Genomic DNA, 26,499 nt, shown 5'->3' on the forward strand with positions numbered 1-26,499 from the left:
TTTGGGTTTAACAATTCTTCCCCTGCTTCCCTGTGTTTCTAACCTGTCTCCATCTTCTGAGAAGAGGAACGCTTTTCAGCTGGGACACCTGTGTGATATGTGGGCTTTGGGCACTTAAAGCTATCCCTTCTGGGTGAGTAAAGAATTCACTGGACATTAGAGAGAGCCCTTTGATGTGTGGAAAATTAAGGCTGAATTTTGGGATGTAGGTAGAGCAGGAGAGCCTTGGAGCCAGCAATGCCAGAGGAATTGGGGAATGGCAAAACTGCCTGTGGGAAGATGTTTTGTTTTCAATTCCTTAAGAATCTGGGGAGTGAGGAAGGAGTAGGTGGGAGGCAACACCACCATGGGCTCAACTCTCCTGGATTCCTGGGCAGGTGAAGGAACAGGCTCTATTTCCAGATGTAAACATGATTCTTGTCCCTCCTCTGGATTGGCACTGGGGCATTGGGAAGGTGCTAACTGAGCTCTGATGTTAATGAGATTCGTTAATGAGACAGCTGATTATTCACTGATAAGCTGCACTCACCAACTGGGGGAGGGATATGCAGGGGAATTGTTTGGACTGGGAGAGGGAGCCGCTCCCAAGCTGAGAAATAGCGTTGGGAAGATTTTCCCTCAATGGCTAAGAGACAAGCAGGGATCTTGAGATGATTCCAGGCTTTGTGCTGGCAGGTGAAGGTGTTGCTTGCCCTCCTGTGCTCCAGCTGAGTGGCTCAGCTCAGGTGGCTTTTCTGGATAGTGTTTTTTGACACAAACCTTACACTGGAGCTGCTTCCTGCTCCAGAGCCAAATTCCCCCATTCCAAGCCTGTTGAAACTTGGTCCCAGCCCCAGTGTGTTCCCACCTCGGTAGCTGTTCCCAGATGAGACCATGGCTTCGATGGGAAAGCAGGGGCACAGGGTTTGGAAGAGTACAAAAGAATTTTAAGCTTTAGTTTTACACATTTCAATTATTTCTTGGACAGTCTATCACTGACTAGGTTTCACACATTCTCTGGCTTTTCTTCCTGGCCTGAGGCATCTGAGTTTCCCAAGGGACAATCTCAATGAACAAATCCCTTCAGGTTCAAATCTGGTTGAGGAAAATGTGCCTCAGGTTCTTTGGCCTCCCTAGTCCCACCTAAAGGGCTGGGAAAATTAGACAGCAAAACCTAATTATATTAATTTTTGTGCCAATAACTACAAACTGCATCTTTCTTGTCTTACCCTCAGTTCCAAGTACAATCAAGGAATCACTTAATATATTGTTTGTGAGATGGATTACTTACAAATATTCATGTCACCAACACCTTCTCCAGCCAGCCTGGAAGAAAGAGAGGATGGAGAAGTCAAGGCTCTGTATAAGGATAATTTCAAGCAATATTTTTGCACTAAGGACCTTGGAAAACAGACCCAAGGGGGGCTGGGTCTGATGGGGAGCATCCAAGAGGATTTGGAATGACACCTGTAACTGTGTCGGATGGGGATGAATTTTCTCTGCAAAATTCTGTGGCACTTTCACCTCCTTGCAAGGCAAAGGTGAGAACAATCCTGGATTTGGTTTGCATGGAGAGTTCCCACCTGCTCTTCTCACCCTGCAGCAGCTTCCTGTTGGCTGTGATCTTGATATCCAGGGCCAGCTTGACATTCATGAACTCCTGGTAATCCTGGAGCTGCTGGGCCAGGTGTGCCTTGGCTTTCTGCAGGGCATCCTCCAGTTCCTCCAGCCTGGCTCTGGCATGCTGAGGGCAATGTCCCTGTGCTGCTCCATGTGTGCTCCATGGCTGTCTGCAGCCCAGCCACCTGCGGGGAGCAAGTCCAGTGACCATGTGATGGGTCTGGAATTCCTGATTTCCAGGCCCCTTCCAGACAGGGGTGAAGACAGGAGCACCCCACATTTGGGGAGGTCCTGTGCCTGTACCTATTTCTTCACACTATCCATGTCTGAGTGGAGCTGCTGGACCAAGTGGTTCATCTCTGAGACCTCCACCCTGGTATTCTGGAGGCCATCCCCATGCCAGCTGGCTGAGAGCTGCAGCTCCTCATACTGGGTGGGCAGGGAGGTGCCATGGGGGACAGGCAGAGACTGACCCTGCTCTGATCCTCTCTTGACCAGGACTTTCCATGCTCATCTCCTTGAGCTTCCCCCTTCTCTGTCCTTCTGAGCTCTCAGTCCCATTCCCATAGGGAATTGGTGTCCGTAGGCAAGCACATCCATCAGGACCTCAGAGAAGCCCTTTCTGGCACCCCCTCAGGGTACTGGGGGCCCTGCAGTCCTCCCCTGCCAGGCTCGAGGTCACCCACTGAGATCCCTTGAGACGTGGCCCCATGGTGTTGATATATTTTATATATTAGTAAAGGCCTGTATGCACAAACCAGCCTTTGAAATAAGTCGTGATATTAAAGGCTAAAGTCCTTGAAACCTTCCTGCAGAAGAGAGAGTAAAGCAAAACAATATCCTTGTGTGTAGGAGAAAATATGTAAACCTGTGTGTGTTAGCCAGTAGTAGCTTGCTCTGCCCACAGACCCTGTAGAACCCTATAAAAGGTGTGCTAAAGATAGAAATAAACGGCATTCACATTTACTTCTGTGAAGGGTGGTGAATAAACTGGCGGTCTCTCAATACCATGAGGTCCTCCTGGGGCCCACCAGAGTCCCCAAGCCCTTGCCAAGGTATGGGGTGCCTGCAGGAGGGGTCTCCTTCTGCTCCTCCATCTCTCATTATCAAAGCAACAATTTCACATAGAATTGTGAAGAATCATGGAATCATTAAGGTTGGAAAAGACCTTTAAGATCATCAAGTCCAACTGTCAAACATCTCCAAGGGACTATTTGAACTCCTCTCCAAATCCACTTCATTTTACACCCTTTTCCCCTGTCCTTGCTGCTTGCTTTCTCCAGTATAAATCAGCCTTTGCAAAATGCTAAACAAAAATCTCCCTGTTTGTTTTCGCTTCTTCACCTTCTTCTGGTACCAGGACTTGGCCTCAGAGCAGCTCTGGTTGGCAATGTCCTTGTGCTTTGCCTTGACATCAGTGGTGATGCTGTCCATGTCTGGATTCCTGTTGTTGTCCATGGCCAGGACTGTGGAAGTGTTGGAGATCTGGGTCTGCATCTGGGACAGCTGCTATAAACAAATTCATTTTCTGTCCCAAATGTTTCGCTGTTTGTTTGTCCTGAGCTAAGGTGTAGAAGAGACTTGGGGGGGAGCTGCAGCACTGACCAGCTCTTGGGCTCTTTGAGCCTCTGGAGACTGGGAAAATGGGGGAGTAGCAGACTGGGAATTTTGGGATACTCTTAGTGCTTTGTAGAGGGCTCACAGGAAGTTAATCTCATCTGTCAGGGCATCCACCTTGGTCCCCAGATTCACCTTGTTCACATCGGCAGCATCCGCATCCTGGAATGGGGGCAATGGAGGTTGAACCAGACCTTCTCTGAGCCCTTGGGCAAAGTCTTTGTATCTAACACAAACCTTTGGAGTTTCAGATTAAATTAAGAACTGAAATTTCATATTAAACCATAAATGGAGGATTTCTTGACCTCTACATCTTTTAAAAGAGCCAAGAGTAAACTGATTTCTCACCTCCACCTTTTTTTTGGGAGGGGAGGAGGGAGGATGTCCATGGATCCAAACAATGTCACACCACTGAAATTCTCTTTTCCTGCCAGTGCCCAGACAGATATTTTGTACAATACTTGAAATAGCGTAAACTTCTTATTGTGTCTTCTGCAGGTGGGACCAGGGGCTGTGGATGCTGGGATTGGACACAGAAATGCTGAGGACTGGCAGAGCATCTGGTGAAGGGATGAGAGCTGACCCAGAGCTGATCTGGGAGACCAGATCAGTGGGATCTGTGGAATCTGTGCTGGTCTGTGGGACACTCCTGAGTTTGGGATGAGGGACCTGAAACAAGGAGGAATTACAGACCAGCACTGTCCCACTGGCACAACTGGGTGTTTCTGCTTCCTGGGATGACTCCACCTGTTCCCGGTGCTCAGGGCCTGGCATTGCTGCATACAAAGGGTTATTTGGTTTGCCTTTCCAAAGCTGTCCCTGCTTTGGTGGTGGTGCCTCCTCACCTTCTTGAACGTGACAAAGTTGTTCTCTGCTGTCCTGTGCTTGTTGATCTCCTCCTCACACCTGTGGGGAGGGAGAGCTCAGAATCCCTTCACAGCCTCCTCCAGGGGCCTGTGCAAACCCCCTCTTCACACGAGGAGAGACCAAAGGGTCTCCACAGATTTTTGGAGGGAGCAGCAGAACAGAGTCCTTGATGGAGCTTTATTGTTTCTACTTCTATGTCTGTTGTAGTTCATTTATTCAGTTCTGCTAAAATTGTTAGTATTTCATTTGTTTGGTATGTTCCTGGTTCTCCCCTGTTTACTGCTTTGGTTGGTTCCATTTGTCTGTTATGTAAACCCCTCCCAGTTTTCCTGAATGTTCCCCGTCAATCACCTTTACCCTGCCCCATCTCCCCATCCATCACTGTAAACCCCACCTCTCCTTTCAGCTCCTTCCATGCATATCATCCCTTCCTTAAAGCACTACTGGTTGTTATGTTGTATTCCCGCCTTCTTTGTATCCCCATCGGTCCCTGACATTGTAACCTCCTCCCCTTACCCCTCCCTCCGTCAGCTCCCATTGGACCCTGGACTGTCCCCGCCCCTGAGATAAAACCCAGAGCACAGAGGTGCTCGGGGCTCTCTTCAGTCCTGAATTCTCCCAGCCCAGATCTTTGTGTTCATCCCCTCTCTTGAATAAACCTGTTCCTGGGAAGTTCAGCCGAGTGAGTCTCCTCCTTTCTTTTTGCCACCACCCACGATGCCTGATTTGGCAGAGCCCGGCAGGATTCGGTGCTCTGAAGGTTCTGCAGTGGGATCGCCTTTCCCCTGCAGTTCCCCGCTCCTGGCGAATGCCCGTGCTGGAGTGGCACCATAGAGCCAGCCTGGAGCTCTGGTGCGGCCAAGAGCAGCGTCATATGTCACTGGTAATGATAGAAAAGGCAGCATCCTGGAGATGGGAGGGGCCGTCTAGAAAAGCTGCAGGCCCTTATTAAAGGCACCTTTTATCCCGTGAATGGGAGCCCTGTGCTCCTAAAATGTTCTGGGTGGAGCCGGGAATGAGCTCATCGCCACACCTGGTTAGTCAGGAGAGCCGGGATCTGCTATGCAGCTCCCGCGGGATGGCCGCGGAGTAGGGCGAGGGTGGCTAGCGCAGGGAGAGCCAAGGCCATGCTCTTGGGATAGGTCAAAACCCAGTGGGAGCCTGGACTGATGCCCAGCTCCTATGGAATGCTTAAATGGGGGAGATGAAAGAGAGGAGTTCAAAGGAAGGAGTCCGTGCAGGTAATAAACCATGGGCGTCTCCTGGCGCTTTCATGGGGGAGGATTTATTCCCATCAGGAATATCTGTCCCTGAAAATAATTTCCATTAAGCAGAGCCCCGTTTTTGCATTCATTTGTGGGTCTCAAAGCTCTTGGCCATGTAGAAGAAAAAATTTAATATCTGTTTTTCTTCTGTTGCTAGATTAATGTTTGGTCCAGAGGAATCAGAGGTTTGAGTTTGAAGGGACCTTAAAGATCATGTCATTCCACTTCCCATATTAGAAAGAAAATTTGGAACCCAAAAAGTTTAAGATAGATAGAGGTGGGAAGGACAAACTCCTAGGAAGTGGGGCAGGAGCCTGATGTCCTTCTGTAGGTGTGGATGCAAGAGGATGGTCCCTGCCTAGCAATGTGTGTGATGTCATTGAGCTTCGCCCCAGAATCCGCTGATCCCAAAGGAATAATTGCTACTTTGTCAGACACAAGGAGAGCTGTGAAGTCTAAACTGCATCTCTGACGTGACCTTTGACTGTCCAAGGGTTTCATGTGCATGCAGATTTCTTTCTCCAGGGCAGTCAAAGATGTTTCAATGCTGCTTTGGGGCTGGAGGGAACTTTTCCTGGTGGGAAAAGCTGGCACATAGTGTCAGGCATGTGATCTCCTGTGAAAGGAGAGCAGAGGGTCCAAGCAGGATGCACATGGCCTTGTTGGGAGCTGGGATGAGCACTTCACTCCCACCTTTAATTTTTCTGGTTCCACACTGACAATTTAAGCTCCTCATTTTTCCACATCCATTCCCAGCAGATCCCTGATGGTCATGGGAGCAGACACAAATACTGGATGGATGTTTTCCCAAAGTTCAAAGTTCCTGCTCCTAACAGCCCGAAGAGTTGTTGAGCTGAAAGTCTCACCCAGAATTCTGGCAACTTTCCATGGGGCAGAAGGAAACTCCTCACTTTCCAAAGTGCTCAAATTATCCAATACATTGAATGAATTCTCATTTAGCTTTAAACTAAAAGAGGAGAGTTTTAGGTGAGATATTGGGGAGAAATTCCTCCCTGTGAAGGTGGGGAGGCCCTGGAATGGATTTCTCATGGAAACCTGGGGTGTCCAAGGCCAGGTTGGATGGGGCTTGGAGCAGCCTGGGAAAGTGAGAGGTGTCCCTGCCCAAGGCAAGGGGTGGGATGAGATGATCTTTAATGTCCCTTCCCATTCAAACCTTTCCACGATTCTGAGATTTTTTGGGCTGTCTTTGGCCTTTTCACTGATGTGGGAAGAACAGAGTAAAGGAAAACTGGACAGATCTTTCTATGGGTGTTGCCTACTGACCTTGAAGTCCTCTACCATGTCCTGCATGGCCTTGGGCTCAGAGCTGACTGCAGCCTCTTTCCTCCCAGAGTCTCCAGCTGCTGCCTCGTGCTGCTGGTGTACGACTCAAATGTGATCTCCAGGCTATTCTTCACAATCTTCTGGTCTTTCAAAAGGCTTCATTTGGTCTCCAGAACTTTGCTTTGTTGCTCCAGGAACTGCACCTGAAACCCATCACAACAATACAGATAATTCAGGATCCTCTACTCAAAACTTTCATTGGTTTTCATGAAATGGAGGTTTAATATGGCAGGGGTTGTAAATATTTTCTGTAATTTAAAGCGTGATTTGATGGGCATGTCACCAGAAGATCATTGGTGGGAAGATTTGGGAGCCAGGAGAAATATTCTCTGCAAGGAGACCTGGAGAAATTTGTTCCACTTCCAGGTTGTCAAAAAGATCTGTATGGACAGATGGACAAATGGATATGGAACAAAGTCCTGCACAAAATCCTTAACTCTGCTTTAATGATTTAGAATTAAATTTTTAACATTGAGAACTGCCTGATTCCATCTCCAGGTAATGCTGGAGCTGGAGGAGCAGAACATGTCTCACCTTGTTGATTAAAGGAGGAAAATTCGTTGTTGAGGGTTTTGATCTGACCCTTCTCCTCCTGCCATACCTGCTGCATGTTGGGGTCAATCTCCAGGTTCAGGGGCACCAAGAGGCACTGGCTGACCATGACCTCTTGGATCCCTCCAGGGTCACATCCAATCCCTGCTCCTCTAGCCCTGCCTCCTGCCCTGTGGCTGTATCCTGGTCTGGCAGCCCTGAGCCCTCCACTCATGGCCATCCTTGTGCTCACCCCAAGGCTGTGAAGGCTTCTCCTGCTGAAAGCTCTGTTGGTCCTTCCCACGCTTCCAGCAGGGCTGTGGGATACAGACACGGAGCTGAGAGTGCTGCACTGGATGGGCATCACGGCAGGAGCAGCACCCAACTCCAAGAGACCCAACACTGAACGAGGACAATGAAGTGAGATGGAAGAGCAGCAGGAATCTTTGGGAGCTGGGATCAGGAGTCCCCTCAGCCTTTTATGCTTTTGGAGAGCTGGGCTTGACCACAGCTCAAGGGAGTGAGCTCCTAGGTTTGGTGTCTGGCATCCAGCCACCCCCACCCACTCTAATGCCATGAGCTCCAGCGACAGCTCATTAAGCTTTCTTACCCCTGTTTTCTAAGATGTTTTTCTAAGAGGAGATTACTGGTGGGGCAAAAAAAAAAAAATGCATTTCCATCCACAAGTTGCCTTTGGGCTTGATTTTAGCTTTTGGTTAATGTGGTTCCTGTTTAGTTTAAAGCTGATGGGACTGAAGCTGCCACAAGAGGGAATCCAGAGATGAGGAAAATGCCAGTTTGATGTGTTTTGCTAAAGAAAAAACCTGAGTCTGCCCCCAGATTTCCAGCCATTGTGGGGTAATGACAACCTGTGCTGATCCAGACAAGAAGGTCCTGTCTTGGTCTGCACTTCTGAGCTTTGCAGGCAGAACTTCACCTGCACTGAGGTGCTGCTGGTAAAGGTAGGGTTTTGGGAGGCATCAGTGCCTTTCTGGGAGCCCAGGTGCTTTGAGTCAAAATGTGTAATTATGAGAATTCTGAAAGTCCAGGGTCCCCTGAGAGAAAACAGCCTGAGGTGTGAAAGTCTTGCTCATCAGAGGAGTCACAGAATGCTCTGGGCTAGAAGGCACCCACAGAGACCATCAAGTCCAACCCCTGGCCCTGCACAGACACCTCAAAATCCCATCCTGTACTGAAGAGCATTGTCCAAATGCTTCTAGAGCTCTGGCAGCCTTGGGGCTGTGACCATTCCCTGGGGAGCCTTTTCAGTGCCCCAGCACCCTCTGAGGAAGAACCTTTCCTGATAGCCAACCTAAACCTCCCCTGACACAGCTCCATCCATTCTCTGGGTCTCTGGTCCCCAGAGATCGGAGCTGCCCCTCAGGATGAAGCTTCAGCCCCCAGGGTGTCTCACCTCAGTCTCTTTTCAAAGGTGGACAAACCAACACTCAGCTGTTCCTTGTGTGGCCCCTGCAGACCCTTCCCCATCCATGTAGCTCTCAACTGAGCTTTGATGCTGGACAGTGCTCAAATAACAAATCAACCTCCAGCTCTGCTGCTGCCAGTGGGATGTGGACTGGAGAGGAAAGATGGGCAGGTGCTAAGAGAACATGCCACTTCCTTTCCAGTGCCCTGAGGGTCTTTCACTGTCTCACAACCTCCTCTGGAGACATTATTTCTCCCAAAGAAGGTTACTTTGGGCGTTTAACGAGTGTGTTCCATTTCTAATTGTGGTAATGGCAGTGAAGGTGTTTTATCAGTCCCTGCAGATGTGTGCAGAACAGATAAGCTACAGCACTCATTTTCTTGGGAAAACCAGGTTTATATCTCTCCATGACTCATCCCATTCAATTACAGAGGTTTGAGCATGACCACTGTGGCAAAAAAGGCTGAGATCTCTTAATGTAGGAATTAAGATACTTTCTCTTGTGCCAAGTAGGAAGGGTAGATATCTTCCAATCCTCATGGAAATGGAACATCCAAATGTTCTATTCCTGCTGGAGATGAGGTTCATGGAGTTGGAGAGGAAGGAGATGTCTCAGTTTGCATGTGATTTTTTTAACCTTCAAAGCAGTAAAGTTACTCTGCTGTACCAACCAGCCTTTGTCACAAGATAGGATAAAATAATTGGAATTAAAAAGAGGATGCAACAAAATTAATTCAGTGCCTTTTATTAGCCAAACACTGGGAAATGAGGGATGTTGAGGGTCAAAGGACAAATGGGAGCACAGCTTCTTTTATATGGGTTTGATTTTCAAATCTTTTGAAGAAGCTGGGTGAGGATTGGAGCCAAGAGGAGCATCAATGCTTGTGGCACTTGGGCCTGGAGTCAGTTCCTCAGTAACATCTCCTGGTGGAAGAGCTGGTGGAGATGGACTTGAAGCTGGAGCTGCTGTCTCTGACCATGCATGAGCCACCTGTGCCATGTCCACTTCCCGAGATGGAGCCTATTCCTGTTCCAGCACAGACTCCACCTCCAGCCCCACCACTGAAGCTCAGGCACTTCCCGCTTCCATATCCTCTTCCTGAAGTTGTTCTGGTCATGGCTGCCAGAGGAAAACACCCTTGTGAGAGGAATCCACAGGCAGGATATGTGTGGGATGGGCTATGAGCAAGGGTGGGAGGTAAATCTAGAAAGTGCCAAATGTCTCTAAAAGTTACTTACAGATGTTCACTGAACCAGCACCTTCTCCAGAGAGCCTGTCAGGGAGCAAAAGAGAACCGGTAAGAGTTCAAGAGGAACCTGTGAGCAGGACTTGCTCACAATGACAGGAAAATTTCCTTGGAATATTCTTGAAAGGTGAGAAGTTTGTATGAAAGGCTGTTGTTCCCAAACAACTCCTCTTCACAGGTACTCACTGAATGTGGGCTGAAACCTGAGCAGGGTCTGCAACTCCATTGCACCTCTGAAAAGTTGGATACAAAATCTCACCCACCTGCACTCCTCACCCTCCAGCAGCTTCCTGTAGGTCGCGATCTCAATGTCCAGGGCCATCTTGACATTCATGAGCTCCTGGTATTCCCGGAGCTGCCGAGCCAGGTCAGCCTTGGCTTTCTGCAGGGCTGTCTCCAGTTCTTCCAGTTTGGCCCTGGCATCTTTGAGGGTCACCTCCCCACGCTGTTCAGCATCAGCGATGGCTGTCTGCAATCCAGTTACCTGCAGGGGAAAATACAGGTTTTCATTTCTTATTGAGAGCATAATCCAGCTCTTTGTATCCTGAGGTCCCAATCCCAGGTCTGATGTTTGGGTTAACATCAATATGTGTGATCTTAACTATCACTGATCCATGAATTGAATTCAATCCATTGAACTAATCCATGTTCTGAGCCAGGTCACAATCTGGATTTACCTCCACAACTCTAAGAGTCTCCTTGTGGTCATTGATATTTCACTGAGTAACTCTTGGTGGTGTCACTGCTCTGCTATAAATCCTGTCATGTTCATTCCTGATCCAGCAGAAATCCCTTGGATGAATTTATTTTTATTCCCTGGAGAACCCAGAGTTACATTTGATGCATTGGCGATACCCTTTACCTGTTTTTTCACGCTGTCAATCTCAGATCGGAGCCGCTGGACGTGGCGGTTGAGCTCTGAGATCTCCTGCTTGGTGTTCCGGAGGTCGTCCCCATGCCTGCCAGCTGTGGCCTGCAGCTCCTCGTACTGTCACAGAGAGGAACAACCAGTCAAAGGAAAATAAGCTGGATTTGGAGCTCAACAGTGTGGGTTTGGGGGTGTTTGTGCTGCAAAATGTGTGTGTGTTCCCAATCCCAAATTAAGACTTCTGAATTTCATAAGGTTGTTAAATCTGAAGACATTCTGTGTTTCAGAACCACAGTTGCACCCACCTCCCCAGAGGAATTTGGGGATGGGAGGGTGGTTTTCCCATTGCAGAAAGCCTTCCCAGACGCTTACCTTGGACTGGTACCAGGACTCAGCCTCAGCGCGGCTCCGGTTGGCGATGTCCTCGTACTGCGCCTTCACCTCGGCAATGATGCTGTCCATGTCAAGGCTCCGGTTGTTGTCCATGGTCAGGATGATAGAAGTGTCAGAGATCTGGGTCTGCATCTGAGACAGCTCCTGCAAAAGCAGCAAATACTCCTGAGAGTTGTGACACAAATGTTGCTTGGAGGATGGAAAGCCCCAGGGTTAGAGGGGAGTGCTGAGCAAACAAAAGGATTTTACCATGACAGCTTCATGCAGAAATATGAAATGGAAAAGTCATTGAATTATTTAGTGCAACAGAGGGGAAAATAATCAGCTCTGAGGCTCTGAAATGGGAAAGGAAGACAAGGACTGGGACAAGGTTATAAGTTCTGGTGCTCACAGCTTCATAGAGAGCTCTGAGGAAGTTGATCTCCTCTGTGAGGGAATCCAGCCTGGACTGCAGCTCTGTCTTGTCCAAGTAGGCAGTGTCCACCTCCTAGGAGAGGAAACACATCACCAGAATGAGGTGAGTTTCAGAGAAGCAGAGGAAAAGCTGGAGAAGGGGTTTCTTGCAGGCCTGGGAGGCCATGTGGGTGGGCACCCACCTTCTTCAGGGTCACAAACTTGCTCTCAACGGCCATGCGCTTGTTGAGCTCCTCTTCGTATCTGTGGAATGGAGGTGGAGGGGTGGTCTAAGCTTGTTTTAATATTATTTCATGTTTTCAGGACCAGCCTCTAAATTTTTTTTTCTGTATGTACAGTTCTGTGCCTTTGCCCTGTCATTTTTTTATTCTTTTTGCCCTGTAATTTTCTGCCCGTGACTTTTCAGCCATATCTTGTGTTAAACTCAGGCCTTTCTCAGAAGATTAAATCAGCAAAAAAGCTTTTTTCTCTTGTTTTCTGCATCTGTTGCAGCCCACCCAGGCCCAGGCAGACCATAAACAGACTCACTTGTTCTTGAAGTCCTCAGCGAGGCTCTGCATCTTGCTCAGCTCCCCTCCCAGGTTCTCCCTGTCTGTCATTAGACTGCTCAGGTGCCTCCTGAGGTTATTCAGGTAAGTCTCAAAGAGGGGCTCAATGTCCTTTCTCACTGTTTTGTTTCCCTGTTCTTGCAGAAGGGCCCACTTGGTCTCCAGGACCTTGTTTTGTTGTTCAAGGAATCGGACCTGGAGAGAGAAAGGCGTTTTAAGATTTTCCTTGGAGATGTGAGGGACATTCTGCAAGGAATCACTTGCTGGAAGATGGAAGGTCTCAGCCCTTTGGGCACAGCTGGTAATTTAAACACTCCTGCTTTCTTTCCTGACTCTGCTTCCTTACATCCAGTACCACCACTTTGTTTCTGTTTTCTGGTCTCACCTCAGCATTCCCAGAAGATGTAAATGATCTCAAAGCTGGAAACCCTCAGGATGTGTTCCCAGGCTGCTGGGATGTTAGAACAGGAGCAGCAAAATTGTGGCTAAAGATATCATTGTTTGTACTTCCCCACCAAAGAATCCCCACAGCATAACCAGGAATCTCAGGTCTCACCTTGTCTATGAAGGAGGCAAATTTATTGTTGAGGGTTTGAATCTGATCCTTCTCATCCTTACGGATACTCTGGATGTTGGAGTCAATCTCCAGGTTGAGTGGCTTCAGAAGGCTCTGGTTGACTGACACTTCATGGATGCCCCCAAATGGGACACCAGGGAATCTAGGGTCACCACCAAACCCAAAGGGCCCAACAACTGCCCCACCAAACCCACAGGAGATCCCAGTGCCGGCACCAAAACCTGCAGGTCCATAGAAGCCACCACCTCTTCCAGTCACAGAGATCCTCTGGCATCCACCAAGGCTGTGGAGGCTCCTGCTTCCAAACCCTCCAGTGAACCTTCCACAGCCAGTGGTGGTCCTGCAGCTTCCAGCTTGGGATGCAGGGTGCAGGCTGGAGCTGCTGGTGTTTGGGATGAAGGCAGAAGCAGCGCTGAAGTTGCTTCTGCCCTGGCTCCTCACGGTGCACTGGCGAGACATGGCAGCTGCCAGGAGTGATCCAAGGAAAAAAGTAATGAGAGGAAGTGGCTGGAGATGAAGTTGTGCTCCTCCTGCCTGGGACTGGCCTTTTATACCCTCCTGAGGAGGGGACATCACCGGTGTGAGGCTCATCCTTCTGATTAACTGGGCCTGGCACACCCACAGTGAGTTCACCATAAGCACCTATGGAGCTTTCAAAAAAGTGCAGGGGTTGCATTATTTTGGTGTTGAAATACCTGAGAAAACCCTGATAGTGGCTGCTCAGCTCCTGTTTGCAGCCACCCCTTTCCCACTCCCTCCTTCCACTGCTGCATGAGATGGTTCCTTGTTGGGTAAGTGCTCACTCATCTCCAGTCTATGGATGAATCAACCCGGGTTGTGTAAGGTTAATTTGGTTGATTTTGGAACATTGGTTCCTGGTGCAGGGTCTGGGCTCTGGAAAGTCTCTGATCATGGCTTATTGTTTTGAGCAAACTCCAGAGGTGCATCAGCACCAACCTGATGGAAACTGTTCCCTTGTTCTTGTGCCCAAATGAGAGTTCTATAAAGCAGAACTGGTACAGGACAGGGAAAGAGGTGATGGAGGGAGGGCCAGGGTGGTGATGGAGAAGTCTTGGAGCACCAGACACCAAAAATCAGCTGGGGAGTGGGAAGGATGTGGAGGGAATGGTATGAACAGTGTTCTCAGACCTTTTCTTTCTGTGAAAACTCTCCACATTCCACACAAGCATCAGGGTTGGAAGAGACCTTCCAGCATGACCTAGTCCAGCTGCCAGCCCAGCACCACCATGACCACCCTAAACCATGTCCCCAAATGTGCCAAATCACCCTGATTTGGACTGACAACAGATGGTGAAATATCAGAACCTGCCCCAGAAGGGAATTTCCATCATCTGTGATGCCACAAATGTTGACTCGGCAATTTCTCAGGGCTTCGCCTGCGAAGATTTTTGATCTGTTTCCTGACTCATGGGATGACCTTGTCTCTGCATGGTGTTACCAGGCTCCCCTCCCCATGCCTGTTGTCTTTCCCCTCTGATATCCGTTACTCACCAGGAAGTTCAGTGCTTATGACATTGCTCACAGACACCTCTCTTCACTCCTACCCCCTGTGGCTTCCAGGGAAAGCCAAGCAGGTCATTTCCCTGGTGAAGGACATGGTGTCTCAGCTCTGGCACACAGGGAATTATCCTAGAGCAGGCAATATGCTCCCAAGTCTCTCCCAGTGCCTTGTCTGGATGCCCAGGGGTGGGCATGCTTTTCCCAGCTCCTGCAGCCTCTGGGGTTTGTCACAATTTGTCTCTGCTGTGAGTGTCCAAGCTGAGCACCCACTCCTTGGAGGAGGTGCAGCCCTCCCACAGAGCATTCCTGGGAATCCATGGCTTTCCCCATCCATGTCCAGGCACCGGGATATGCCGCAGGTGTTTGCAGGTGCATCTTTCAAGAGTTTGTCCTGGTACATGTGGCAGCCAGACAGAAAAGTGAGTGTGATCAGAACGTCTCAGGGGGAAAATGGGCAGTTTCCCATCATATCTTTTTGCCTTTCATCCAAGCTTTTTTATTTTTATTTCTATTTTTCTTTCTCTCTTCTTGTTGCGTTTGCATTACTCACCATGGAATGACAATAACTGTCTTGGGAGTGTTTCAGCTCCTTTGTGTTACAACAAACAACTGTTTTTAAGAGAGAGGAGCTCCTGTGACTGAGCCTCAGGCTGTCCTAAGGAACTCTGTAAAATCCTTATGGGCACCAACCTGCAATCAGCTCCCTCCACACACTGCAAATCCAGGCCTCTGAGTGCCAGCACCATCCATGTCATTATGACTAAGGCTTTAATCTTGGCTGGGCTAGAATTAATGGGGATCATCTTCTCCTACTGAAATACCAGCCCCAGGTCATGGCTGCAATCTGTCAGGATGCAGGAGGTGACAGCCTGGTGACCAGGGCCTTACTCTTGAGCAAGGACAGCTGTAGGTTTGTTAGGTATCCAGAAGTGTGATGCCTGGGAAGAACAAATATTCTGTCCCTGGCATTTCCCAGGCTGGATGAAAGGCTTTGCTCTCTATGCTATGACCCAGGTGTGGATGCAGTGGGTGGCATGTTCTGATATCCCTGTTGGACGTGGGACCAAGTGTTGGTGTCACAGATGATGGAAATTCCCTTCTGGGGCAGGTTCTGATATTTCACCATCTGTTGTCAGTCCAAATCAGGGTGATTTGGCACATTTGGGGACATGGTTTAGGGTGGTCATGGTGGTGCTGGGCTGGCAGCTGGACTAGGTCATGCTGGAAGGTCTCTTCCAACCCTGATGCTTGTGTGGAATGTGGAGAGTTTTCACAGAAAGAAAAGGTCTGAGAACACTGTTCATACCATTCCCTCCACATCCTTCCCACTCCCCAGCTGATTTTTGGTGTCTGGTGCTCCAAGACTCCTGCTAATGCCCCATGTATTGACCTTTCACAACGTTAGGGGCTGGAGCATGTCCAGAGATGGGAATGGAACTGGGGAAGGGGTTGGAGCACCAGGGAAAGGTCTGGAGAGCTCCTGAAGGAGCTGGGATGGATCAGCCTGGAGAAAAGGAGGTTTTGGGGAATTCCCTGACAGGAGGGGGCAGCCAGGGGAAAGTCAGGCTCTGATCCAAAAGAAAACAGGACAAGAGGAAGCTGCCTCAGGCTGTGCCAATGGAACTTAGGTTGAACATCAGGAGGAATTTCTCCATGGGCATTGGAAGGGGCTGCCCAGGGAGGTGGTGGAGTCTCCCTTCTGGAGGTGTCCAAGGAAGAACTGGACAAGGCACTTGGTGCTCTGGGCTGGGTTGCAAGATGGGGATTGTGCACAGGTTGGATTCAATGGCCTGGGAGGGCTTTTCCAACCTCAAGGGTTCTGGGATTTTATGATCCCAAATCCTCTCATTAGAGAGGGTGTGTTTGGACAGCAGCAGAAGGAAAGGCATTGGCTGACCTGGTCCATGCTGCTGTTCTGAGGGAGGATATTGCTCCTTCCCTGGAGGCTGCTGAGAGTGGTGGTGGAGCAGGAGTGGGGACCCACAGCAGATCCACAACCAAGTCTGCAAGATTTCAGGAAGGAGATTTCCTCAGGGACACACAGGGCATCCTAGAAAATGATGGGAAGCTACTGGTCCTGAAGGAAACCCTGAATCCAGTCTGTCATTCTAGCGCTGCCAATTCCCTTCTATTTCCCCAAATCTGTGAATATTTTCCTAAGAGGGCTTCTCTATTCATTACTTGAACCTCTTAAAATCCAGGGAGTGAGGGTTGGGATGTTTTTTCCGTTCACATCTGTTCATTCTAGTGACCTTCCAGCAGTGAGATCTGTCACTGCAGATGTTTATCTGCTTTTTCTTCTCCATTAATTTCTCCCAATTAGTCAGAACCACATCTGAAATCCCTATGCCTCCTCTGGTTTTTCTCTTACCTTCTCAAAACAAGACCTTGTCTCCAACATATCCTAAAAACCCAAAGAAATGCTGGATCTTGAAGACTTTCACTTCTCAGCAGTGAAATAAATCCCTTTCTTGGGATTTATTTATAGCTTTTTTATAGCTACTGGGTCAGTGACATTTAATTGAGTGTAGGACCATATCTGGATCATAATTCCTGTTGACCCAATTGTGGACCTGATCCTGCCCCTCTGTATGGTTAGAGGGAACACCAGCACCAGGACCCAAACTGAGCACCTTAGCCAGGGAGGGCTCTCAACCCTTTCAGGCAGATGTTGGCACTGCTGGCTCCAAGGTGTGGGTGAGACCAGGGGTTTGGGATAGATGATTCACCTATCAAGGCCAGGGGGGTTGCTCTGGCTCCCCTGGGAATTAATTCCCTCTTGTTTGAGGTTTGTGTAAGTACATCAGACATCTGGCACTGGGATCCCACCCCCAGGATCCAGGCTCTTGGATGCTTGATGGGCTGGGAGCTGCAATTAAACTCAGACCTTTTCCCCTATGCCTAACTCCTGCCTTGGCGTGTCTTGGTGTTTGGCTTCCAGGTGTTTTCCCTGAACAGTGGGGAGGGAATGCTGAAATCAACACTAAGCCTCGCTTTGAGGCTCTGCTGCACTGGGATGTTCTGGCTGCTGACAATGAAATTCTGAGTGAAATTCTGAGTAAATTTGAGTGAGGAGCAAAAATCTGAGCTTGGTCAGGACCTGAGGGAAAGTTCTTGTTACCTGTGTTTGCATTTGCTCTTGCACCTCTTTAATTAAAAGGACCACAAAATAGAATAAATTACATGTGCATTTTTATTAGACAAACCCCAGAAAGTGAAGAGAGACAAACAGTCATGGGACATATTTTATATACAAAATCCGGCCAAAAAATTGCTGAGCTGGAGCAAGCAAGCTGCAAATTTAACCCAGTGAGACTCAGGTTCCAGGGCTGAGCCCAACAGGATGTGTGCGAGACAAAACAGCTGAGAGAGAGTTCATAAAGTAGGGCTCCTGTAGGACAGGACTTGGGGTGCAGGTGGCCCTGGTTGTGCTTGACCCCACCATGCCCCAGTAAAGGAGCAGTTTCGGTGCTTTGTGGTGCATGGTGGTGACTGGAAGGAGAATTTTAGCTCCTGTAACTTCTTCTGGTGGAGGAGCTGGAGACAAACTTCATGCTAGAGCTGCTGCCGGCTCCGAGGGTGGTGCTGCTCATCCCGGGAATGCTCCCACAGTTGAAGCTGTTCCCCAAATTGCAGATCCCCCCTCCCATGCTGAGGTTGCTCCCTCCTCCGTATCCTGTTCCCACTGTTGTTCTGGTGACGGCTGCAAGGAGGAGAAGGAAATGTTTTAGTATCTCTGGGCATTGGCTTCTTGGTGCAGAGACACAGGAATTTTTAAATAAGGTAATTTTTATATTTTAGAAACTTACAGATATTCACTGGGACCCCATCTCCAGCCAGCCTGTTCAGGGATGGAACACAAGGAAGAGGATTAGAAATCTGTTGATATTGGGAGGGGACAATAAGGTACATTTCCCAGAGGCCTTTGGGGAGAAAAATAAGATCACAGCACAATTTGCAGATTTTTGTTTTTTGCGTTATCTGGGACAATCTCCCTGGTCTGTGCCCCCTGTTTGGCATTTCAGAAATGCTGAGCTTCTCCTGTGCCATTCCCAGTCCCAGGGCTAGATGTTTCCCACCCACCTGCACTCCTCGCCCTCCAGCAGCTTCCTGTAGGTTGCGATCTCAATGTCCAGGGCCAGCTTGACATTCATGAGCTCCTGGTATTCCCGGAGCTGCCGAGCCAGGTCAGCCTTGGCCTGTTGCAAAGCGTCCTCCAGCTCGGCCAGTTTGGCTCTGGCATCCTTGAGGGTCAGCTCCCCGCGCTCCTCGGCCTCGGCAATGGCAGCTTTCAGGTTTGCACACTACGGAACACAAAGGTCTACTCAAAGTCCCCACCCCAGACTCAGGTTGTTCTTGCAATCACAAGGCTTTATCCCAGCGCCATCAGCTCCACCAGCTTTAGTGACAGTTTTCTTTTTGAATGAAAAAGAGTCAAACTGAGCTGAACTGCCCAGGTTGCTCCAACCTTGTTCTTCCTCTCCCTGCAAGTCTGGAGGTAAATTGGTTAAAAGTGGGGTTTGCTGCCCTTTACCTGTTTTTTCACGCTGTCAATCTCAGATCGGAGCCGCTGGACGTGGCGGTTGAGCTCTGAGATCTCCTGCTTGGTGTTCCGGAGGTCGTCCCCATGCCTGCCAGCTGTGGCCTGCAGCTCCTCGTACTGTCACAGAGAGGAACAACCAGTCAAGGAAAAATACACCATTTTTGGAGTTACCAGGGGCCTGAAAATCCCTCCTCAAGCCCAGATCAGCAGCTGGGAAGGTTTTTTCGGAAGAGTCAGTCTTTATCTGTTCCAGACAAGATAAAGAGATGTAATGGAAACCTCAGATCCTTCACCTTGGTCTGATACCAGGACTCAGCCTCAGCGCGGCTCCGGTTGGCAATGTCCTCGTACTGGGCCTTGACCTCAGAGATGATGCTGTCCAGGTCCAGGTTCCTGTTGTTGTCCATGGTGAGAACCACAGAGGTGTCAGAGATCTGGGTCTGCATCTGGGACAGCTCCTGCAAAGAGCACGGGGAATGAGGTAATTCCCTTGGGAGATGCCTTTTCACCCTTCCAGGTGAGCTGCAGACCTGGGAGAGGTTGTTACAGATTGTTATCTGGACAGCTCAGGTGTTGGTGCAACTCTGCAGTGGGGAAGGATTTAGCATCTCCCGGGGGAAGGAATTAGAGGCTCTCAGAGGAATGGAGGGAGAGAAGCTCTTCACCGAGGGCCCAGATGTTTTGAAGCTGGTTGTACTCACTGCTTCATAAAGTGCTCTCAGGAAATTAATTTCTTCACTCAGTGCATCTGCCCTGGCTTGGAGTTCCACCTTGTTCATGTAGGAAGCATCTACATCCTGGGGGATGAGAGATTTTCAGGTGGTTTACACCCCTATCAGTAAATTAGGACCACACATTATGATAACAGTCCAGGAAGGAAAACATAAGAAAACTAAAGGGGTTGGAATTGTAATGAGTGGATTTGTGACTGAGTGGGTGATCAGAGCTCTACAGTGAGCCATCTCACAGTGTCCTGGAATTTGCTCTCACCTTCTTGAGAGTCACAAATTCATTCTCTGCAATGGTCCTTCTGTTGATCTCATCTTCATACCTAAAGAAGGATAGCACAGGGAGTAATTGTTTGGGCAGGTAACAGGGAGATTTGAGTTTCCTGGAATGAATTTCCTTCAGAGCATTTTGCATACAATGCTCTTTTCCTTCAGCGAGAGACCAGGAGATGAACCAGTTAAAACAAGTACCTCAAAATAATTTTAACAAATCCATTATTTTTTACTTTTTTTTGGCCATTAGTCATCCTCCTTCTGCTGTTTTAAACAAATGAAGTGTGCTGCCCTGAAACTTTCAGACCTACTGTGTAATTTTTCCCTCTCAGTAGGTAATTTAGTTAGTAAGTCTTTGATCATGCTCCAAAGTATTCCCTAAATGTTGGTGTTCTTGGATCTGTTACTCGGTTATTGAGAAAATTTCTCCTTGAGAAAATGTCATTGCTGGGAATTCCAGGATCCCAGACTCTCCTGGATTGCCCATTTGGTTTAACAATGTTGAGAGGAGAAAGGCTGCACCTGCCCAGGTGAGTAGAGCATTAGCTCAAGACTTACTTCTTCTTGAAGTCCTCGACCAGGTACTGGGTGTTGACAAGTTCTCCCTCCAGCCTCCCCTTGTCGCTCAGCAATGAGTTCAGTTGCACCCGTAGGTTGTTGATGTAGGTCTCGAAAAGCGGCTCCAGATTGTTCCTCACTGTTTTCATTCCCTGCTCCTGCAGCAAACTCCACTTGGTTTCCAGCACTTTGTTTTGTTGCTCAAGGAATCGGACCTGGAAGGAGAAATATCCTGAAGAGGCTTTGAAAGAACAGACTGGAGAGAATTTCCCTGCAAAATGGGAGGGTCTCAGTGTGTTCCTTCCAGCTGGTTTTCAGAGCCAAATTCTCATCTGTTGGGAAATTTGACTGCAAGGACCCTGTTCAGTGTTGCAAACTCTGGAACAACCCTTGATTTTCTGGCTTCCCATTCATTGTTTAAATTGAGACCAGGTACAGGGATTTTGTGTTAAAAATGTGAGCAAAATCAGATAAGGAGCAAAACAGGGCTTGCTCTCTAATTAAAATATCACTGTTAAGGTGCTGCTCCTCCTTCCCTTCAGTAGAGCTCCCCTACCTCACTAAATGTCAAAAATATTTCAGCATTTTCCTTGAAACCAAGGAGGAGCAGTTTGATCAGAGCAGGAGCTGAGCAGATGTTCTTGTGCATCAGTGAAATATGGTGGAGAGACAGATTTGGATCAGATTTTGATATTTTGAACTAAAAATCCAAACATTTTGGTAACAGATTTAAGTGCCTTTGAGGGAATTCAAGAATTGAGAAGCTGCTTCTCCCTTGTGCCAATTTCTTGGTAATTTTAGGTGGGTTTCTGGAATTCATTTAATCATCTACAGAGCTGTTCCCAAGGCTCCTGAAATGCTCACTGGAGGAGCCTAAAGTCTCCAAAAGGGTGGGATTGTCCTCTGGAGATTTCTTTCCCCACAGCCTGTGATATGTGGAGCAGCAAATGAGGAGGAACTCAAACACTGGATGATTAATTCATGGCAACCGCTATGAAACAGGTGCCATTCCCTGGAGCTTCCAGGGCATCTTCCAGTCCCATTCCTCACTTCTGTTCCTCCTTGATCAGCTTTTGCCTTCATCAAGCAGAAAAGAAAACTGTCCCTGTCAAAAAAATCATATATTTAGGAAAGCTCAGACCTCACCTTGTCAATGAAGGAGGCAAATTTGTTGTTGAGGGTTTTGATTTGTTCCTTCTCCTCTTTTCGGATCCTTTGGATGTTGGGGTCAATCTCCAAGTTGAGCGGTTTCAGGAGGCTCTGATTGATGGAGACTTCGTGGATGCCCCCAGCTGGGAATCCAGGGCCACCCCCAAAGGCCCCATATCCATAGCCAAGATTGGCTGGAACACCAAAGCCGCCCCCGTACATGCTCCCGGCGCCACCACCAAACCCTGCAGAGCCATAGAAGCTGCCACCCCTTCCAGCCACGGAGATCTTCTTGCAACCACCAACATTGTAGAGGCTTTTGCTTCCAAAGCCACCCCCAACCCTGGCAAAGCCACTGCCAGCATTGCAGCTGCCCAGGCGGGTGATGGAGCAGGAGCTGAAGCTGGTCCGGCAGGTGTTGGGGACCACGGCTGAAGCAGCACTGAAGCCACTTCTCCCCCTCTGAATCCTCACAGTGGACTGGCGAGACATTGCTGGCGCTTTTTGGATTGAGGCAGATGCTGAAGCTAGAATAAAGGAGCAAAGGTGCTGGCCTGGAGCAAGGAGTAGGAGGGGAAGGAGAGAGGTGAACCTGTGCTCACAAGGGCTGGGGAGAGCCCTTTTATGCATGTATGAGCCTGGGATGGGTTGGATGAGGTGGATCATCTTTCTGATGAATTAGGCTTGGCATGTCCAACAGCATTCTGGAGAGTGAACTCACTCTGCACACACGCCCTGCTAAAATAATACAGCCCAGGTTCTCAGCAACAGGGAATTGTTTGGGAATAACTGTCGCCGGTCTTTGTAGACAGCCAGACTCGTCCCCATTTCAAAGCTGGAAAGTGCTGATGAGTCACGTTGGGCACTGGCAGCAAAACATCGCTCAAGTGCCTGTCAGTCAACACCTCTGTCATTGGAAAACTTCATCCCTCGGGATTGCTTTCGCCCCTTCTTTTGTTCACAAGCAGGGCTTGGGAAAGTTTAAATCCTTTTGCTTTAGGAGCGGGACCAGTGCCAGTTCCTCAGCCAGCCCTGCAGTCAATTGTTTTATCCTGGGGTTTTGGGATATCTCTGTGATACGATTCTTGTGAAATTTGCCCAGAGAGGTTGTGGACTCCCCATCCCTGGAAGTGTCCAAGGCCAGGTTTAATGGTACTTGGAGCAACCTGGTCTATGGCAGGTGTCCCTGTCCATCAGACTAGATGATCTTAAAGGTCCCTTCCAACCCAAACCCTCCTGTGATTCTGTGGACACGCAGTCCCCTCTGAGCCACCGCAGAAATCAGCAGATACAGTTTTGCTCCCCATCCCTAAGAAGCTCAGGTCCCTCTGGAAATCTTGCTGGAAATCCTGCTTCTCCAGGCTTATTCCACTGTCTTAAAGAATATGTTTATGTGAATAAAAATGGAATATTTTGACAAGATCTTTTTGTTCCTGTGTGGATTTTACAGCTGCCACTGAGCTCTGTCACAAACACGTGCTGCTACCTGGGGTTTGAGGGTTTGGACTTTATTTTAGCAGGATGAAAACAAACAAGCAAACAACTAAGAAATAAATACATAGGAGGAAAGATTGTGGGAATGGGAACTGCTTTGACTCCACTGGTGGAAATGGAATGCTCCAGGGCTGTTCCCAATGCACACATTAAACACAATGTCATTTCTCAAGTATTTAATCAACTTCAGCACATCTGGAAGTGTGATCCTGCCTGCTGAAATCCACTGGAAAGTGCTCTACAGGATTCCCTCTGCCCAGATCCACAGGACACTCTAGGACATCCTGGGTCTTTCCTTTCCCACCACAGGTAGCAGCACACCCCTTTGCATTTAACAGGTGGTTTGACTAATAATAAAAGATAAAAATGTAAAAAACAATTCATTTTAAGGGACAAAAGTGCTTGTGGTGTTTTGTGTTGATCAGGAAAATAGGATTTGTATTTAATTTATTTATACAAAAGACTGAAATTCTAAATGTATAACCCTGAGCAGCTTCCCCTTGTGCTGGCTGCAGGCCAGAGCAGCTGCTGCAGCAGCACGGGAAGAATGGAATAATGAGGAATCAATGGAATAATGAGGAATCAATCAATGGAATAATGAGGAATCACCATGGTGGGGGCAGTTGTGCTTCCATCTGCCCTTGCCTGGTGATGTAGCCAAGTGCAGGAAACTCCCAGAAATCCTTTGTGTCCCCATTGTTTCCCAGCTGTCTGAGGGACAATGTTTGCAATGGAGGTTTTAAATTCAGTGTTATTCTTAGACAAGGTTTGTCAGGTTGGTTTTGTGTTTATTGTCAGACTGAGCTTTTATTGCAAGGAAGAGCTGAATTCTGCAAGTTTTGCAGAATGAGTCTGTGTCACTGGGTCTGACTCTGCACCCCTGGGACCTGGAAGCAAACAGATTGTAAGCAAAGTCTGTGTCCAAAGGGCATTTTTTAAAAGATTATTGATCAGCCTGGAGGTTTTTCCCACCAACATACAGATATCAGGACTTGAGGTCATGAGATTCATTCCCACATGCTGGATTTCTGTCCCAGGCAGAAAGATTTCTAACTGAAAGAGGAGAAAATTGGGTTGGATATTGGGAAGAAATTCCTCCCTGTGAGCATGGCAAGGCCCTGGCACAGGTTGCCCAGAGAACCTGTAGCTTCCCCATCCCTGGAAGTGTCCAAGACCAGGTTGGAGCAGCCTGGGATAGCGGAGGGTGTCCCTGCCCATGGCAGGAATGGAATAGGCTTTGAAGTCCTTTCCCACCCAAACAACTCCATGACTGTAAGATACTCAAAAGCAGCTGGAAGTTGCTAGCCCATGGTTCCTTTGGGAGTTGCTCTCTCAGCTCTCTCCATCTGCCCTAACTCTGAGTACCTGAAAGGAGTTTTATTCCAATTTTTCCAGTAGAGATCAGCACCAAAGAGCAGATCCTCCCTCCCTAGGGAGATGCACAATGTGGGGAGTTCGGGTGTGCAGGGCAGAGCCCCCCCAGTTCTCCCAGTGGGATGTGTCAGTGCTTTCCTTTTTACAAAGGCTCCCTTTACATCTGAAACTTGTCTTTTTTTGGCTAAGGAATCTACCAAGTGCGTTGGAGCCCATAGTTAATAACAGTAGTAATAATGCAGATCCTCCAAGCAACTGAGAAGGAATTAATTTCTTTCCATTCCACATTCTGCCAGGGTGGAGGTAATGTGGTTGTCACTCATCCAGAAGGAATTTCAGAGGTAATTACAAAAGGCAGAACTGGGAGCACAAGGAGCTGTAGCTACAGGTTTGGGATATGAGCTGATGGAAAGGGGGGTCCCCACCCTGCTCTGTTGATGAAACACAGGGTTTCCAGGTAGCTCCTGGGAGAGTGTCTCCCATGATCCTGCAGCTCCAGACATGGAATCAATTTGCTGCTCTGCTACAGGAGCCTCCTAATACAGAGGTTCCAGAGGATGGTGCTGGAGCTTACCCACTGCTCGGGAGCTCTTCCTCCTGGTCCTACCTCAGCAGCTGTGTCTGGGCAGGTCCCTCTGGGCCAGAGCTCCCCCGGTGTGAGAGAGGCTGGGCGGGTTCTGGAGCTCACTTCCCTCCCCCTCGTCGTTTCTTCCCACCAGGATGAATTGGTCTCTCTCACCATGATGAAAAGGTCTCTGCAAGGCCAGAGCAAGAGGCAGGAGAACATGTTACAAATGCTGTAAACCTGGGAGTAAAGTCTTGGCTGAATTTGCATCTGGCACCATGCTACTGTCAAGGTAAAAACCTCTCCTTTGAGAATAGGGAGTTCTGCCTCTGTCAGGGCAATAAATGCAATTCCAGCCCCTTTAGTGAGAAATCTGAGCCATTTTTCTGTGGTTTAGTGAAAAGGGATGCCTCCAATAGCTTTTCTTCACCTCCTTTCCATCTCTCTGCTTCACCACTCCTGTCCAGAATCCACTTTGGAATCCTTCATCTGATGCAACTTCTCAGACTGAAATTTTTGGATGTTCCTCTCTGTGTTTTGTTTGCAAAAATAACCATATTTGTAAAACAAGAGCATGTCAAAGTACCTTGAGTTGGTTCACCTATGCTACCTAATCTCAGTTTAATTATCAGCAAAGTCAAGACTGTAATTTAGGTTAACTGTTTAAATTAAAGCCTTTGGGTTAATCTTGGGCTTCCAAACTAAATTCAAACCCGACTCATTTCGGGCATAATTTACAATTTCATCCCATATTAATGAAGACCAGCAAGAGTGAGGTTTTTCCACAGGAGATCACTGAACTCACAGCATCCCTGTGCTGTGGGGCCAGGCCCCTCTGAGACCTCCTGGGTGGGAGACGAGAGTCCATGAATCCCATTTCCTGAAGGGATGAATTAGGATGAGCTCCTCAAAAAGTTTTCCCATAGGTGTTGCCCTGTGCTGGGTCCTTTGAGCCTGTTCCCAGCAGTGTCTGGAGGCCAGTCAGCTCCAGCTCCTGGGTGACTTTGAAGTGTAGGTGTGACCTGCTTTCCCCAGATAATTGTTTTCTGTGCCAGCATGGAGACTCTTGTCCAGTCCAGGCTTTGTGAAGAGCTTCACCTCCATCACTGCTGCCTTGCACACACCTGGGAGGGCTTGCTCTCTCTGGAGTTTGTTGCATCTTGAAGGACCCTCAGACTTCTGGAGGGGTCTGGTACCTCCTTTCTCCTGTTCTGGTGCCTGGGTGGTGGCACCTTAAGGAACCTGGGTCCTCCACATCTCCTTGTAATGCCTTTGGGGTATCCCCTGCTCCAGGCTGGGCTGCTGGGGCTGTGACCCTGCCTGAAAACATGAACTCCAAAGGCTGAAGGTGGTCACAGGGTATTTGTCTTATCCCATCCTTTCTTCTGGCCCTGGGATGTGTCTTTTCTCCCAGTAAAGAGCACAGAGCCCTGGACATGGTGTTTTTGGGGAGTCCCACAGTTTTGGTGAGCTCTGTGCACATTCCACATCCCTCAGCTCCATCCTGCTCCTGGCTTGGCTTTCCTTCCAAAGATCCATAGGAGTTTAATTTCTCTCTGTTAAAACAAAGCTGGATTGGCACGGGGAGCTGGGAAGAT

General features: G+C 48.6%; 2 protein-coding genes and 1 pseudogene across 2 annotated transcripts; all 3 read right to left on the minus strand.

Moving 5' to 3' along the window:
• Positions 1–1,262: 1,262 nt before the first annotated feature.
• LOC107215654 lies at positions 1,263–7,464 on the minus strand (annotated as a pseudogene).
• Positions 7,465–9,560: 2,096 nt separating this feature from the next.
• Positions 9,561–13,155, minus strand: LOC107215679 (keratin, type II cytoskeletal 6A-like). Its single transcript, XM_015652043.1, has 9 exons — positions 12,676–13,155; positions 12,100–12,314; positions 11,754–11,814; positions 11,549–11,644; positions 11,137–11,301; positions 10,759–10,884; positions 10,160–10,380; positions 9,889–9,923; positions 9,561–9,769 (listed from the first exon to the last, which is right to left on the minus strand). The coding sequence occupies exons 1-9, from the start codon at positions 13,153–13,155 to the stop codon at positions 9,561–9,563; spliced, it is 1,608 nt and encodes a 535-aa protein (XP_015507529.1).
• Positions 13,156–17,392: 4,237 nt separating this feature from the next.
• LOC107215660 (keratin, type II cytoskeletal 6A-like) lies at positions 17,393–22,026 on the minus strand. Its single transcript, XM_015652010.3, has 9 exons — positions 21,466–22,026; positions 20,320–20,534; positions 19,751–19,811; positions 19,462–19,557; positions 19,054–19,218; positions 18,752–18,877; positions 18,301–18,521; positions 18,027–18,058; positions 17,393–17,920 (listed from the first exon to the last, which is right to left on the minus strand). The coding sequence occupies exons 1-9, from the start codon at positions 21,958–21,960 to the stop codon at positions 17,724–17,726; spliced, it is 1,608 nt and encodes a 535-aa protein (XP_015507496.1). The 5' UTR covers positions 21,961–22,026; the 3' UTR covers positions 17,393–17,723.
• Between the last annotated feature and the right edge of the window lie 4,473 nt (positions 22,027–26,499).

Source organism: Parus major, linkage group LGE22, assembly GCF_001522545.3.
Source record: "Parus major isolate Abel linkage group LGE22, Parus_major1.1, whole genome shotgun sequence".
Taxonomy (NCBI): domain Eukaryota; kingdom Metazoa; phylum Chordata; class Aves; order Passeriformes; family Paridae; genus Parus; species Parus major.